The 15,236-nt window shown below is 40.6% G+C and overlaps 1 protein-coding gene across 1 annotated transcript; it reads right to left on the bottom strand.

Annotated features, from left to right (window-relative positions):
• Positions 1-619: 619 nt before the first annotated feature.
• LOC133575879 (gamma-glutamyl hydrolase) lies at positions 620-14,582 on the bottom strand. The gene is made up of 9 exons (XM_061928772.1): positions 14,380-14,582; positions 12,758-12,872; positions 12,628-12,678; positions 12,472-12,556; positions 12,208-12,346; positions 10,260-10,366; positions 10,075-10,168; positions 9,855-9,992; positions 620-3,295 (listed from the first exon to the last, which is right to left on the bottom strand). Exons 1-9 carry the CDS (start codon positions 14,489-14,491, stop codon positions 3,186-3,188), a joined length of 951 nt encoding a protein of 316 aa, XP_061784756.1. The 5' UTR covers positions 14,492-14,582; the 3' UTR covers positions 620-3,185.
• Between the last annotated feature and the right edge of the window lie 654 nt (positions 14,583-15,236).

Raw genomic sequence — 15,236 nt, 5'->3', positions numbered from 1 at the left:
TAGATTTTAAATAGATTCAGGCGGGTGGCAGTTAAACCAATTCGGAAATATATATACATAGTTAAATGGACACTTTTACGGAGCGGAGAAGGCCCCCGACGCCTCGCCGGGGTCCGGGACTGAGGCCCCTTCCCCCGAGAGGGCCCCACCGGGAGCCGTAGCTGAGGCGATCCGCGAGAAGGGCCCGACGCACGTCCAGGGTCACCACCGCGCCCACCGCACCGCCGCCTCGTCCGCCTTCGCCGCGGCCGGCGTCACGCGCAGCAGGTAAGCAGCTTACCTGCCCGCCACCCCCGTGGCCGGGGGCTCGTAACAGGGGTCACTCCGCGCGCTCCGCCCGCGCAGCTTACCTGCCCGCCACCCCTGTTGCCGGGGGCGCGTAACAGGGGTCACTCCGCGCGCAGTGCGCTCACGAAAGGGGTGGGGCTCACCCTGGTTGATATAGACAGCAGCTAGGACGGTGGCCATGGACGTCGGAACCCGCTAAGGAGTGTGTAACAACCCACCTGCCGAATCAACTAGCCCTGAAAATGGATGGCGCTGGAGCGTTGGGCCCATACCCGGCCGTCGCCGGCAGCGAGACGCGCTTGGAGGTGCGCTCAGCGCGGCTCCCATATGATTGCGCACTGGTGTGCGTCTGGGTCGTGACAGCGTGGCACGCGAATGTCTGTGCTGCATTGGATCAGTCTCCTTTCTTTAACAGGCAAAAGCTTTATAACCTCACTAATGCCTTGCATCGTCTATATTAGATATATAACAACGGGCGGGTGCGGGCGGATGGCGGGCGGATGCGGTTCTGATCAAATGTTACATCGGGTGGATGGCGGGTGGTTGACGACTTTCTGATGCGGTTGCGGATGAAATAATTGCCTATCCGCGCATCTCTACTGCCTACCTTTGATGGTGCTATCTGCAAGGTATCCATCCATCCATTTTCTACCGCTTGTCCCTTTCGGTGTCACTGGGGTGCTGGAGCCTATTTCAGCTGCATTCGGGCGGAAGGCGGCGTACACCCTGCACAAGTCGCCACCTCATCACAGGGCCAACACAGATAGACAGACAACATTCACACTCACATTCACACACTAGGGCCAATTTAGTGTTGCCAATCAACCTATCCCCAGGTGCATGTCTTTGGAGGTGGGAGGAAGCCGGAGTACCCGGAGGGAACCCACGCAGTCACGGGGAGAACATGCAAACTCCACACAGAAAGATACCGAGCGCAGGATCGAACCCAGGACCTTCGTATTGTGAGGCAGACGCACTAACCCCTGTACCACCGTGCTGCCCTATCTGCAGGGTAGAACGAGTCAATTCACTCAACATTTTCCAGCAGGAAATGTGTGTGTACTAATTGTTTCCTAATGTGTGAAACTGGATTGAAATGTGAGAGGCATATTATAGGGTTGAGAAAAATAAACGTTTTTTTTTTTTGTTTTTGTTTTTTTGGGAGGCATCCTATATTTGTAGTTTTTCCCCATTAGCAGGAGTTCTTGAAAGTTTAGCGCTGCTATTCGTACTGTACATATATGCCTTTTAAGATCTTCTTTCTACTCTTTACTGTGTGTTAATAAATGATATTCTCCATTGTCTTACTTCTCTACCCTTATCCCCCCCAAATGTTGCTGTGCATGTACACAATAAGAACAATACTGTGCTATTAATACTAATAATCCACTACAAACTAGAACTCTAAACATTTTGGTAAATATCATAGTGACAATCAAAACTGATCATTATCATTGTTTTGTATACTGTAGTTGGATAGCATGTACTGTAATAGGAATGCTTTTGAATCCATTTTATATGTGGGTTTTATTTTATACTAGTGTTGTCCCGCTACCAATATTTTGGTACCGTTACCGGTACCAAAATGTATTTCGATACTTTTCTAAATACAGGAGACCACATAAAATTTCATTATTGGCTTTATTTGAACACAAAATCTTATGGTACATTAAATATATGTTCTTATTGCAAGTTTGTCCTTAAATAAAATAGTGAACATACAAGACAACTTGTCTTTTAGTAGTAAGTAAACAAACAAAGGCTCCTAATTTAGCTGCTGACATATGCAGTAACATATTGTGTCATCTATCATTCCATTATTTTGTCAAAATTATTAAGGACAAGTGGCAGAAAATGAATTATTAATCTACTTGTTCATTTACTGTTGATATCTGCTTACTTTCTCTTTTAACATGTTCTATCTACACTTCTGTTAAAATGTAATAATCACTTATTCTTCTGTTGTTTGGATGCTTTAAAATAGTTTTGAATGATACCACACATTTGGGTATCAATCCGATACCAAGTCATTACAGGATCATACATTGGTCATATTTAAAATCCTCATGTGTACAGGGATGTATTTACGGAGTTTATAAATGTAATATAAAAAATGTTTTCAACGAAAGAAGATTTTGTGATGCTAAAAAATAGCGATGTAATCATAGTAGTATCGACTAGATACGCTCTTGTACTTTGTATCATTACAGTGGATGTTAGGTGTAGATCCACCAATGGCATGTGTTTACATTTTGACGCCGGTGAGCTACGGTGTGTGTAGTGCAGCATGTTTTAGCTATTCCTCGTCCTGCAGGGATGATACTTGTAAAAAAACATACTTTATTTGTCGCCATGGAGAAGAGTATTAGTGATTTAGAAGTAGCTACAACACTGCAGACTGCGGATGGACTTTAGCTGCTAGCTAGCTAGCAATGACTTAAAGCACCTCTTCATGAGGGTGTTTCAGTGTTATAGCTTCACCTTTATCGTTAGTTTTTAAGCCAAAAGGTGTCCGTTCTCCCTTTTCTGTCTACACACTGTGTCTGCTTGTAAGTACTCCGTGATTGTGCGCTGCCGAACACGCTCCTCTGCTCGTAAACCAACACGACGTGACGATGACGGTGGGGCGGGGGGTGGTTGACTTTTTAGAGGCCGTACTATACTAATATCGATATACCATACAACCCTATTTTATACATGCAAAAACACCTTCTAAGGTCTTAAAACAGAGAACAGAGTATTTCAAATAATGGAGCACATTGTGTCAAATAAAACCAAAACAGTACAATCATTAAAAAAAAAAGGTTTCTGAATAGGAAAAATACATATTTTGGTGACCCTGTGTGACTCGCCTGCGTTGTGAAATGTCATTGCCACAACAGTTCCAGGACGATGTTTTAGAAAAAATAGATTTGCTCATATCCACTGAAGTTTCCAGCAAATACGGGCGTGTAGCAGTAAATCAGTGCCTCTTTAGAGTCATCGAAGTCATGCAAACTTCTCCTCCCTGGGAAGAAAAAAGCAGAAATAAGAAGCATGTGATTAGATCAGAACACACGTGTCCCTTTTAACAAATCAACTAGGTCTTGCGGAAAAAGTCTTGTTTTATACCAGTTGCCAATAGTCAGGGTTTTAATTATTAGTTTACTGGGAATCAATAATACGTGTAACTGTTGCAGCACGTACAGTCTCATTAGCATTTAGCTTGTCTCTGTTTTTAAAGAAAGTCACCAGCTCAAATAACAGACAACAAAAATATCCATTGATAAAAAGAGGAACTGATCAAATTGAAGATGAATTGATGAGCAGTTAAATCAATGTTACGTTCAGCAGTTAGCTGCAAACTCCGCCGTGTCATTTGACGGCATTACCAGCTTATATAACGAAAAGACGAAAAGGTAAACAGATATATAACAGCGTAAACTATGAATCGAGAACTTAATTAAAAAAATATTAACTGTACCTAAAGCTGGATTAGCTCGACTTTAGTAAACATGTTTTTTTTAAACAGTTTATATTCAAGGGACTGTTTGCAACTTGCTCACAGGTACATATTTCAAACCAAAAAATATAACAAAAACACCACCTTATGTTACAATTACTTATCATAATGAATACAAATTTGTTGGTTTTAGGAATTTGTTTGGCGTTCAGGCTTGCCACTCATTCCTGTCTCATACATAATTACACACAAAAAACAGTCCAAGGGAAGCAACTAACAATTTGTACTCTTGTTGTTGTTACAACATAGACAATACATTCAATGATGGCTAACATTAGTGATTCAAATCGCTATTGTTAGCTAACAACACAGAAAAGCAATCCCAGAGAAACAACTAACAATTTGGAGTCGAGTTATTGTTACGATAGAGTTGACATTCAATGATCGTTAAAGGGGCCGTTTGCAACTTGCTCACAGTTACATTATTGAAAACAAAAACTCAACAAGAACACAATTGGCTAGCTTACAATGTATCTGGAAAGTATTCACAGCGCTTCACTTTTTCCACATTTTGTTATGTTACTACAGCTTTATTTCCAAAATGCAATAAATTCATGTTTGTCCTGAAATTCTACACACAATACCCCATAATGTCAATATGAAAACGTTTAGTTATTTTTTTAAATATTTTTTTTAGAGATTTTTTAAATTTCACAAAAAATATAAAACATATCAATCAATCAATCAAAGTTTACTTATATAGCCCTAAATCACGAGTGTCTCAAAGGGCTGCACAAGCCACAAAACTCAGATCCCACATCAAGGCAAGAAAAAAACTCAACCCAATGGGATACAATGAGAAACCTTGAGAAACATACATAAGTATTAGCAGCTCAAAATTGATCATCCTTGAGATGTTCCTACAGCTTAATTGAAGTCTACCTGTGTTAAATTCCGTTGATTGGACATGCTTTGGAAAAGCACACACCTGTTTACATATATCAATGGATGTTCTCATTTATCCAAGTCACTGTATTCTCAGGGCATTCAATCGATCGCACCTGGAATGTTTGGTTTGCCTCAGAAGACGTTTCGCCTCTCATCCAAGTAGGCTTCATTAGTTCACGCTCAAAGACTTAGATCAGTCAGATCTAGTCTAGTGGCTGGTGCCAAATACTCCAAATATTTATACCCAAACATCAGGAGGGTGTGTACGGGCAAGAATGGTTTCGCCATTATCAGTGAGAAAAACAACTGTTGAGATGCAAACGAGCAATCCAACATGTTGAAGTGGAATTAACCCTCATTAGCATTGAGGTATTGTGTGGCAGAACGATCGCTGTGGATCCACCACAATCAGCCCAAAACAGTCGGAATCACTCATGTTAGCATTCCCTTCAGTTGTAAACAAATGGCACAAGAAGCATCTGTGACCAGAATGTTTCTAACTCCTGTTATTTGTTGCAGGCTAAATTGCAGAGTCTTTTAGGAACTGTTGAAAGGAGTGCTGTTTCTCCCTGAGGTGCAAGTAGACAGCTGAGTCTTGGCCTGAAGAGTTTGCCCGTCTATGCTACGGCATGCTTCGGCTTAGTGGTTGTTTTGTTTCCAAAATCATCTCCACTGTTTTCTGGGCGTTCAGCTCCAGGTTTTTGAGGCTGCATCAGGACGCCAACCGGTTCACCTCCCTCCTGTCGGCGGGCTCATCGCCATCCGAGATGAGCCCGAAGAGGGTAGTGTCGTGCGCAAACTTGAGCAGCTTTACCGACTGGTGACTGGAGGTGCAGCAGTTTGTATACAGGGAGAAGAGCCAGGGGGAAAGTACACAGCCCTGAGGAGTACCAGTGTTCGTGGTTCGACTGTCCGGGACAATCTTCCCCAGCCGCACGTGCTGTCTTCGGTCTGTTAGGAAGTCATTGATCCAACTGCAGAGGGAGTCGGGCACGCTGAGCTGGCAGAGCTTGTCTCGTAGCAGTCCAGGGAGGATGGTGTTGAAGGCAGAGCTTAAGTCCACAAACAGGATCCTGGCGTAGGTTCCTGGGGAGTCCAGATGCTCCAGGATGAAGTGGAGGGCCAGGTTCACTGCATCATACTTTATTGATCCCCGAGGGGAAATTAAAATGTATGTTGAGGCCCTGAGCGAGAGTCCGGTCATTCAGGGCCTGGGGGTTTTGGGCTTATAGTTCATAAGTGCCCTTAGCCCTCTCCACATGGCCGCAGAATCATGGAGTTAAACTGTTCCTGTAGACGGTTAGAGTACACAGATGTAGCTTTCTCCACTTCCCTGTTGAAGTGGTACTTAGCTTCTCTGTAGGTACTCCGGTCCCCGCTCCTCCACGCAGCCTCCTTCTTCTTGCGCAGCTGTCGGAGCTTGGGTGTGAACCAGGGCTTGTCGTTGTTATAACAAGCCCTGGTGCGCGTTGGAATGACTTGCGCATCATTGAACTGAATGTATGAGGTCACAGTGTCCGTATACCAATCACCGACATGACAGGCTCTTCCAGGTTTACATGAATGTTTTATTTTTCAAAAAATTGTCTCTTCCTGCGCTTTTCAGCAATTGTCTGTTCATGTGTCAGTCTCGCTCTCGCTCGTGCTCCACCACCAACTTCCCTCTCCTCCCCGGCTGCTGCCTTTTAACAGAGCGACAGGTGATTAGATAAGCAGGCCCAGGTAGGCCATCTACGCACCTGTCGCTGATCTCGAAGCCGGTCCTGGCACATCCCTCTCCACAGTCTTCATAACAGGTTTAGCCAGTTCCAGTCTCTGTCTGTATGAAGGGATTAAGTGCACCATCACGTGATCTGATAGTCCAAGAGCAGCGCGCGGGACTGCATGGTATGCCTTGCTTATTGTGGTGTAACAGTGATCCAAAGTGTTCTCCTCTCTGGTCGGGCATTTAATAAACTGCCTATACTTGGGTAATTCCTGGCTCAAATTCCCCTTGTGAAAGTCACCAAGTACGATAACAAGAGAGTCCGGAAAAGACCGTTCCACATGTAAGATCTGGCCTGCAAGCGTGCGCTGAGCGTCATTCACGTCCGCGCTGGGCGGTATATAGGCAGCCACCAATATGAATGAAATGATCTCACGCGGTGAGTAAAAGGGCTTACAGTGAATTAAAAGATATTCCAGAGCAGGAGAGCAGTGTTGGGTTATAACCGTCACGTCTGTACACCAGTTGTTGTTGATGAAGAAGCAGACTCCACCGCCTCTTGTTTTGCCGGAGAGCCCTGCGTCTCGGTCCGCGCGGAGAAGATGAAAGCCCTCCAGTTGAACCGCGCTGTCCGGCACACTCGCACTCAGCCACGTCTCCGTGAAGCACAAAACACAAGATGAGGAAAAGTCCTTGTTTCTTCTCATCAGCAACGCTAGCTCGTCCGTCTTGTTGGGAAGTGAGCAGACGTTGGAGAGAAAGATGCCAGGTAAAGGCGTGCGTAATCCTCGTCTGCGGAGACGGACGTGGGCCCCCGCTCGCTTTCCTCTTCGGTGCGGTTTCCCTCTTTTGATCAAAGAATGGACCAAATCCGCAGCTGACGCTAAGATGACCGGTAATAAGTCCGTAGGGGTGATTGATCTGATGTTCAGTAGCTCTTCGCGGGTGTAGGACCACGCGGACATACAATTTACGCACAAAAACTAACAAAACAGATTGCACGAGAGCACAGAGGCAGCCGTGATCGGCGCCATGATACTCATTTTGGAATGACAAGTGAGTATCCAATCACAGTCTCGTTAACATCAGGCTACTTGGATAGGCTACTGTCAACTACTTGTGATCTGATTGGCTATCGCAACTGTCTCTCAACTCTATGTGTTCTCTAATTCATCCGCTAACGGTCCCGATGAGTATCCAATCACAGGACGCGTAAACGTCACGTTTAACATGAGGCTAGCTAGAAGGTCTTACTGACAACAACTCGTGATCTTATTGGCTATCACAACTGTCCGTCAACTGTATGTCCCTGTTCACTTGTAGCGCACGGACGCCCACATTGTTGATTCTGATGGCCCCTGGCAGATTTCGTATAGCATGGCAACATAAGATAGCTGAATTCTGATTGGATACAAACTAAAACTAAAAACAACAGCGTTGGAAGGAGCATAATATGACATGAAGAGAATATGAATACTTTTAGATATTTAGGGAAAGTAAATTTAAAAAAATAATTTTATCTTTAATTATGATCATGATTTCTAGTTATGTTAGGCCGGCAGAGACAGCCTTGCAGGCCCTGACGGCACACCACTGGTTACAATTAGTGGTTTAACAGATCACATTTGTTCTAAAACTGTCTATTATTCCTCATTATGAAGTTCAAGTAATAAAAAATGTTCCGTCCTGGAAAAAAATTAATGGTGTTTACGGTTGTCACCCACCCGGTCCCATCAACACGTACGCGCAGGAAGCGCGTGCACACATTCAAAAGCAGTCCAAGATGAGCAACAGACAATTTGCAGTCATATTGTTGTTTTGACAGAACATACATTCAAGGATAGCTAACACTAACGATCCAAATCGCTATCATTATAACAACATCCAAAGCTAATGCGTATGCAATGTACGTACGTAATCACATCCTATAAATTGAGAGGGTGGAATGTAATGCTTAAAATACCGTATTTTTCGGATTATAAGTCGCAGTTTTTTTCATTGTTTGGCCGTGGGTGCGACATATACTCCAGAGCGACTTATGTGTGAAATTATTAACACATTACCGTAAAATATCAAATAATATTATTTATCTCATTCACGTGAGCAACGAAGCAAATTGCAGCAATCGTCACACACACGTCAGCAATCGTCACTCACACGTCAACCAATAAGAATTCGGGGAGGAGGGTCATGGCAGAAGTGCATTGTGGGTCATGAGATGCTAACTGCTATATGCTATATGCTACTGCCGTAGCTATTAAAATGGATCACATCAACATTGGCGGTAACTTATAAAAACTGAGAAGGACTGACAAAAATGGCACCGAAAAGGAAATCATATACTGCAGATTACAAGCTGGACGTAGTGAAATATGCAGCAGAGAACGGCAATCGAGCAGCAGAAAGAAAGGACATACCAGAGGCGACACCGGTGAGGAAGATTTCATGGGATTTAGCGATCGGGAGTGACAGATTGTTTGGTAAACGTATAGCATGTTCTATATGTTATAGTTATTTGAATGACTCTTACTATAATATGTTACGTTAACATACCAGGCACGTTCTCAGTTGGTTATTTGTGCGTCATATAACGTACACCTATTCAGCCTGTTGTTCACTATTCTTTATTTATTTAAAATCGCCTTTCAAATGTCTATTCTTGATGTAGGATTTTATCAAATAAATTTCCCCCAAAATGCTACTTATACTCGAGTGTGACGTATATATGTTTTTTTCCTTCTTTATTGTGCATTTTCGGCCAGTGCGACATATACTCCGGAGCGACTTATAGTCCGAAAAATACGGTACATTGGAAAGTTAGTGCCCTACTCAGTGGCCTAGTGGTTAGAGTGTCCGCCCTGAGATCGGTAGGCTGTGAGTTCAAACCCCGGCCGAGTCATACCAAAGACTATAACAATGGGATCCGTTGCCTCCCTTGGAATTGGGGCTTAAATCACCAAAAAAGATTCCTGGGCACGGCCACCGCTGCTGCTCACTGCTCCCCTTACCTCCCAGGGGGTGAACAAAAGGGATGGTTCACATGCAGGGGACAACTTTCACCATAGTGTGTGACAATCATTGGTACTTTAACTTTAACTCTGTGTAAATGTTGCAAACAGCCTCTGTAATGCTGCATGTAATTGTGAAAGCCCTCTTAACCTGATAAGCAGTTAGCTTAAAATGTGTTAAACAAGTAATTAGAATGTAACAACACCTTGTATAACAAATGAAACGTTAAAATGATAAACAGAAAAACTGATTGGAAATAATAATTGATAAAGAAAAAATAATCGATTGTTTCATTGATGGTGTGTGTGATTTGTGGTTAGTTTGCCTGTGTAAACAAGTCATTAAAAGGCATCACCAACTAAACGATTCAATTATGAGATTAATTAATTAAACGCTATGTAGAAGCAGCAACCCAAAGCCTGATTAGCAGTCAGCTGTTGGCTAGAATGTTTAAATTTCAACCTTCATTGACGAAAAACCCTGCCACAAGTGACGACAGCTGGACTGCGTGAGGCGAGTGAGGAAAGTTCAGTTTACTGTCCCACTGAAAACGATTCACCTCCGGGTGCCACTGCACTCCATAGAAAGGGTATTGCTTGCCTGCAATTACAATTAATTGATTTACACTTTTGTCTACATTTTGTGATTAACAATTTCAAAAGTCGTTTTTTTTTCCACAAACCTTCAAAGGTTGAGACAAAGTCAACTCCACTTTCACCAGTGTTTGTAGATATTATAGTGAAGAATCCTTGCAGTTTCTCGTTGTTCTTGAATGCCTGAGGACGACATATTCATCACAAGGAGATTAATTAGAGGATTTCTCAAATTGACCAAAAAAGTTCAATTGGCAGTGTTTTCTCAGCATACCTTCACTGTGAGTCCATAGTGGTGAAAATGACCAGTGAGAGGTTCTCTTTGCAGAGCCTCCATCAGCTCCTTAGGGAAGCCCTCAAACATCCTGCTGGTATAGGCTGCTGTGAGGGAAAACAAAAAAGGTTGTCAATTAAAGTTCAATTATTATTATGACAATTAATGAGGCACCCCTGCATAGTCCAGTGAGATCTAATTCAAGACATGTCGTTTGTTGACATGCAGTGAAAGGGGGCATCAAGAAACGTCTTCTGAATGCCATGATTACCTGCAGCACTCATCAGGTGTTTTACATACAGAATTGAACTTTTAAATTAGGCTCAGTCCTTAGAAGCAAATTGATTTACACAATTTTGAAAGAATAATTTCTCCTTACTTATGACTTAATTGGTATTGAATGTACCTCTTTAATTATCTATTTATTTATTGACCTTATTTTTATGAACAATGATATACACCAAAAAACAGATTTATTTAAAAATGTTATCGTTTTAAATGTCTACGTAAATGTATAAACTTAATCCCCCTTTTAATTATTTATTGATATAAAATAAATAAACGTTTTAACATTATGTATTTAAACTTCTGTATCCATTTTTATAGATTGTGTCAATGTAGTTACCGGTACATACGAGTGTAACAAATTATGACAACAAATTATTTACCCTTCAAACTTAGTTTAGTTACTTACATAGAGTAACTTTTTCCAAACTGTATACATTTAAAAAAAAAAAAACACTATATATTATCATAGGGACGGCGTGGCGCAGTGGGAGAGTGGCCGTGCGCAACCCGAGGGTCCCTGGTTCAATCCCCACCTAGTACCAACCTCGTCATGTCCGTTGTGTCCTGAGCAAGACACTTCACCCTTGCTCCTGATGGGTGCTGGTTAGCGCCTTGCATGGCAGCTCCCTCCATCAGTGTGTGAATGTGTGTGTGAATGGGTGAATGTGGAAGTAGTGTCAAAGCGCTTTGAGTACCTTGAAGGTAGAAAAGCGCTATACAAGTACAACCCATTTATCATTTATCATTTATCATAATTATTAATGTATACAATACAAATTTACAAATATGACTATATATTTAATATAATTATTCATGATTTTTTTTTTAAACACCTTTTATTATATCTATAAAATCTATTTAACAATACTGTACAAATATTTATCAATACAAATGTATGAACTTCTGAAAAAAATATGTTTATGTATTTTATATGGTTTATTTAACTTTATTTTACAATGTGATGCATTATATTTTTTCAGTTTTTCATTACTTGTCCGAAAAGGAGTAGGAAGAAGTTTATTTAATACTATCCCTTTTCCATTTCATAGCAATTACTAACTCAGTTATTCTTTCTCTTTTCCTCTTCTCACTTTGTACACAATTTAAGTCCATGAACAATAAATAATACAATTCTCAAAAAATAGTTGAATAAGTTGTAAATCACATAATGAGATGAATAAGATGATCTCATTTTTCAATGTTTCAAATGTTTATCAGGATTCTTGTTCTTGGTACTTTGTATATATTATATCAATATCATTCATGAAAAAAGGGGTAAGAGTAAATAAGCTTTGCTTCTTCCTACTCCCTTATGAATATGTTGAACTGTAAACAATTTTGATGTAACTTTGTGAGCATGTTTGGAACAAATTACTACTACTGTATTTTCTTGTTACCATTTATCATAGACTGTTATATCAACTGTTAACCAACACAAATGTATTAACTTTTTAAAGTTTTAAACTATTTGTCCGTCTGTTTATGAATTCACTTACTCTGATTGTGTATGTCTACCTATTGTTGCGTCCAGTGAGTGGATGTTATTTGTTTTAAGAATTGGTAGCATGCAACACAGCGACCCATAAACACATCCTGTGTCTGTTCTCAGGAGCAAAATGAGCTATTAAGTGAACATTGTTAATACAAGAGATGTGACAACCTGGTGTCAAGTTGAGAGGTAGGGCCACGTTTTCAGCTGTAGCTTTGGTCAAAAGATTTTGCCCGGCTACCAAGACAGTGAGCAACTGCATTCCCAAGCATGTCCCCCAAATTGGGAAGAAGTCTCCAGCGTCATTGGCCTGAAACACAAACACACCCACTTTAATGTTCTCATTTATTCTTGACCTTTATTTCTTATTTGTGTGTTTTGTCATATGACTTTTAAAGTGAGGAACTCTGAAAATGTTGTTTCCATCATACAAACCTTCAGAGCAAGCTGATAAAATATCTTTGAAACCCTTGCAAAGTCAGATGTTTCCAAATTAGAGGCGCCACCGATGAGGAGGAGGCTGAAACAGCAATGACAATTAATGTAATGGAGGTATTTAAATTGCAGTATCGTGTGAGGGTGGCTTCCTACCCATTTATCCTCCTGAATATGTTTTCATACTCTGCAGTAGTAAGAGTCAATCTAGGCAAGGGTTAAACGAAGACATTTCTTTACCACGATATGCATTCTTAGATGTTACTTTAAATGGCTGTAAACTGACTTGATGGGCATGACTCTGCTTCCTGCAGACTCAATGTACTTGACATAGGAAGCGGGTATGTAGGTGCTCCCGTATGGTTTCATCGCTGCATCTGAAACTATCTGAGTCAAAATACCTGTAAGGACACACAAGAAAAACAGTATTTGTTATCACATTGCACAAAAATCAACAGGATTGTTGACTTGGTATCATCTCAGCAAAAATGCCATACATTATCCATCACTTGTTGTGTTTTTATATAGGGGTGGAGGGCAAAAAAGGTGTGCATCAAAGTGCCACAGTACTTCAGGGGAGACAAATATATTTATAAAACACCTGCAAAAGGTCTGGAGACACTTTCACATTCAATAGCATCATGAAGTGTCTCCAAACTCTGGACGGTTACAGTAATTTTGAAAGACACTATGCCAGGGGTGTCCAAACTTTTTCCACTGAGAGACACATACAATAAAACTAAAGGATGCCTAGGGGCACTGATACATTTTGGATGTTAAAGATGCTAAAATTAATCCAAAGTATTGTATGTCAATAAATGCTAATCTGCAGTGTATCCAGAAAGTATTCACAGTGCTTCTCTTTTTCCACATTTTGTTATGCTACAATCTTTTTTTTTTTTTTAAATACATTTATTTTTGTCCTCAAAGTTCTATAGACAATACCCCATAATGACAATTTTAAACTTTTTTTTTTTTTTAAATGCAAATTTATTAAAAATAAAAAACTAAATAAAAATCACGTTTACATAAGTATTCACAGCCTTTGCTCAATACTTTGTTAATGCACCTTAGGCAGCAATTACAGCCTCAAGTCTTTTTGAATACGATGCCACAGGCTTGGCACACCTATCTTTGGGCAGTTTCGCCATTTCCTCTTTGCCCTTTCTGCAGAACCTCTCAAGATCCTTAAGGTTGGATGGGAAGCATTGGTTTTCATCCAGGATGTCTCTATACATTGCTACATTCATCTTTCCCTCTATCCTTACTAGTCCCCCCACTTCCTGCCGCCATAAAACGTCCCACAGCATAATGCTGCCACTGTAGGAATGTTATTGGCCTGGTGATGAGCGGTGCTTAGTTTCCTGCAAACATGAAGCCTGGCATTCACGGCAAAGAGTTCAATCGTTGTCTCATCAGATATATACACATACATACATACATACATACATATATATGTATATATATATATATATATATATATATATATATATATATACATATATACAACATAATAATAACAATAATAATGGATTAGATTTATATAGCGCTTTTCTAGACACTCAAAGCACTTCACATTACACAATAATCTGTAGAACCACACTAGAGTGCCCCAACCCTTTAATAAATTGATGTCGCTTTCAATTATTTGTAGCGACAATTTCTAAAACCTCAGATCTTCGATTGATCACGTGTTGCTCCGCAGACTTTATAGGGTTAACCAAAAACAGGAAGTCAGTAACGGACTTACGGAAATTCCTTACAAAAACAGAACTATCTGAATAGATATAAACACAACAATATGTTACTAAAAACAAATAGTTAAAATACTACAAAGCGTTAGTAATAAAAGTTTGCCATCTACTGGATGATCTAGGATATTGCGGATTGAGAACAGCTCCTTCTTACCAATCACAGGTCTGTCATTGACAATGTTCTTCTTGAGTCGAGTCTGTTTCGCCAGGTGAGGACTGAAACATCCACAGAAAAAAAGTACACAAAAAGAGGAGCTCAGTCTCATTTTGGATCTTTTTTTGTCATAGATTAAAGCAATCCCTTCAGAAAATAAGTAATTTCAGAGTCAGTGTGTGAAAGACTAAGAAGATCCCTTTCATATGAGGAAGTGAGCATTGGCCACGTGACAGGTCACATGACATGTGCACGTCTACTGATAAGCAGTGTTGGGTTAGTTACTGAAAACCAGTAACTAGTTACAGTTACTAGTTACATTATTTCAAAATTAACTCAGTTACTTACACCAAAAAGTAATGCGTTACTGTGAAAAGTAACTATTTAGTTCCTTTTTTTTTTTCTTTTTTTTTTTTTTAAAGCTCCCATTAATGCCCTTTTAGCCTTCATTTCAGTACTGTTATTGCACTGGAGAATAATACAATCTGTTGATCAACTTGACATGCATTTGCATCACTCAACTCTGCTAAGCAATGTGGTTCACATACAACACACAAAGACAAAGATATGTTTCAAAGGGCCAATTTATTTCAGGCCAGAACAAATTGTCACAACTATTTTAAATAGCTGCAACATAACATACATAAGTAACAAACAGCATAATAACATGTCACAACATAGCTGTAAACCTGGCTTCACCCAAGGAAGGCACACATGACAAACACAAAGCCTAACCAGGCATTTTTTTCTCTCAAGGAATTCTGAAATAAAATCATGTCTGAAGCCCAGAACACTCTACACATTTCCCCAGTTTTAGTTTAAAGAAAAGGAAAGATTGGCCTGGCCCACAAGGATCC

Source organism: Nerophis lumbriciformis, linkage group LG33 (genome assembly GCF_033978685.3).
Source record: "Nerophis lumbriciformis linkage group LG33, RoL_Nlum_v2.1, whole genome shotgun sequence".
Taxonomy (NCBI): Eukaryota; Metazoa; Chordata; class Actinopteri; order Syngnathiformes; family Syngnathidae; genus Nerophis; species Nerophis lumbriciformis.
The sequence above is the reverse complement of the archived record's forward strand: the minus strand, read 5'-3'. Positions and strand labels throughout refer to the sequence as shown.

What these genes read in the sequence shown, in the direction of transcription:
- LOC133575879 (XM_061928772.1), bottom strand. Translation starts at nt 14,491, where the DNA reads ATGAGACTGAGCTCCTCTTTTTGTGTACTTTTTTTCTGTGGATGTTTC. An exon ending in TTTATCAGCTTGCTCTGAAG is followed by an intron (nt 12,347 to 12,471) that starts GTTTGTATGATG and finishes TTTGTGTTTCAG; the next exon opens with GCCAATGACGCTGGAGACTT. An exon ending in AGGGTTTTTCGTCAATGAAG is followed by an intron (nt 3,296 to 9,854) that starts GTTGAAATTTAA and finishes TTTTCTTCCCAG; the next exon opens with GGAGGAGAAGTTTGCATGAC.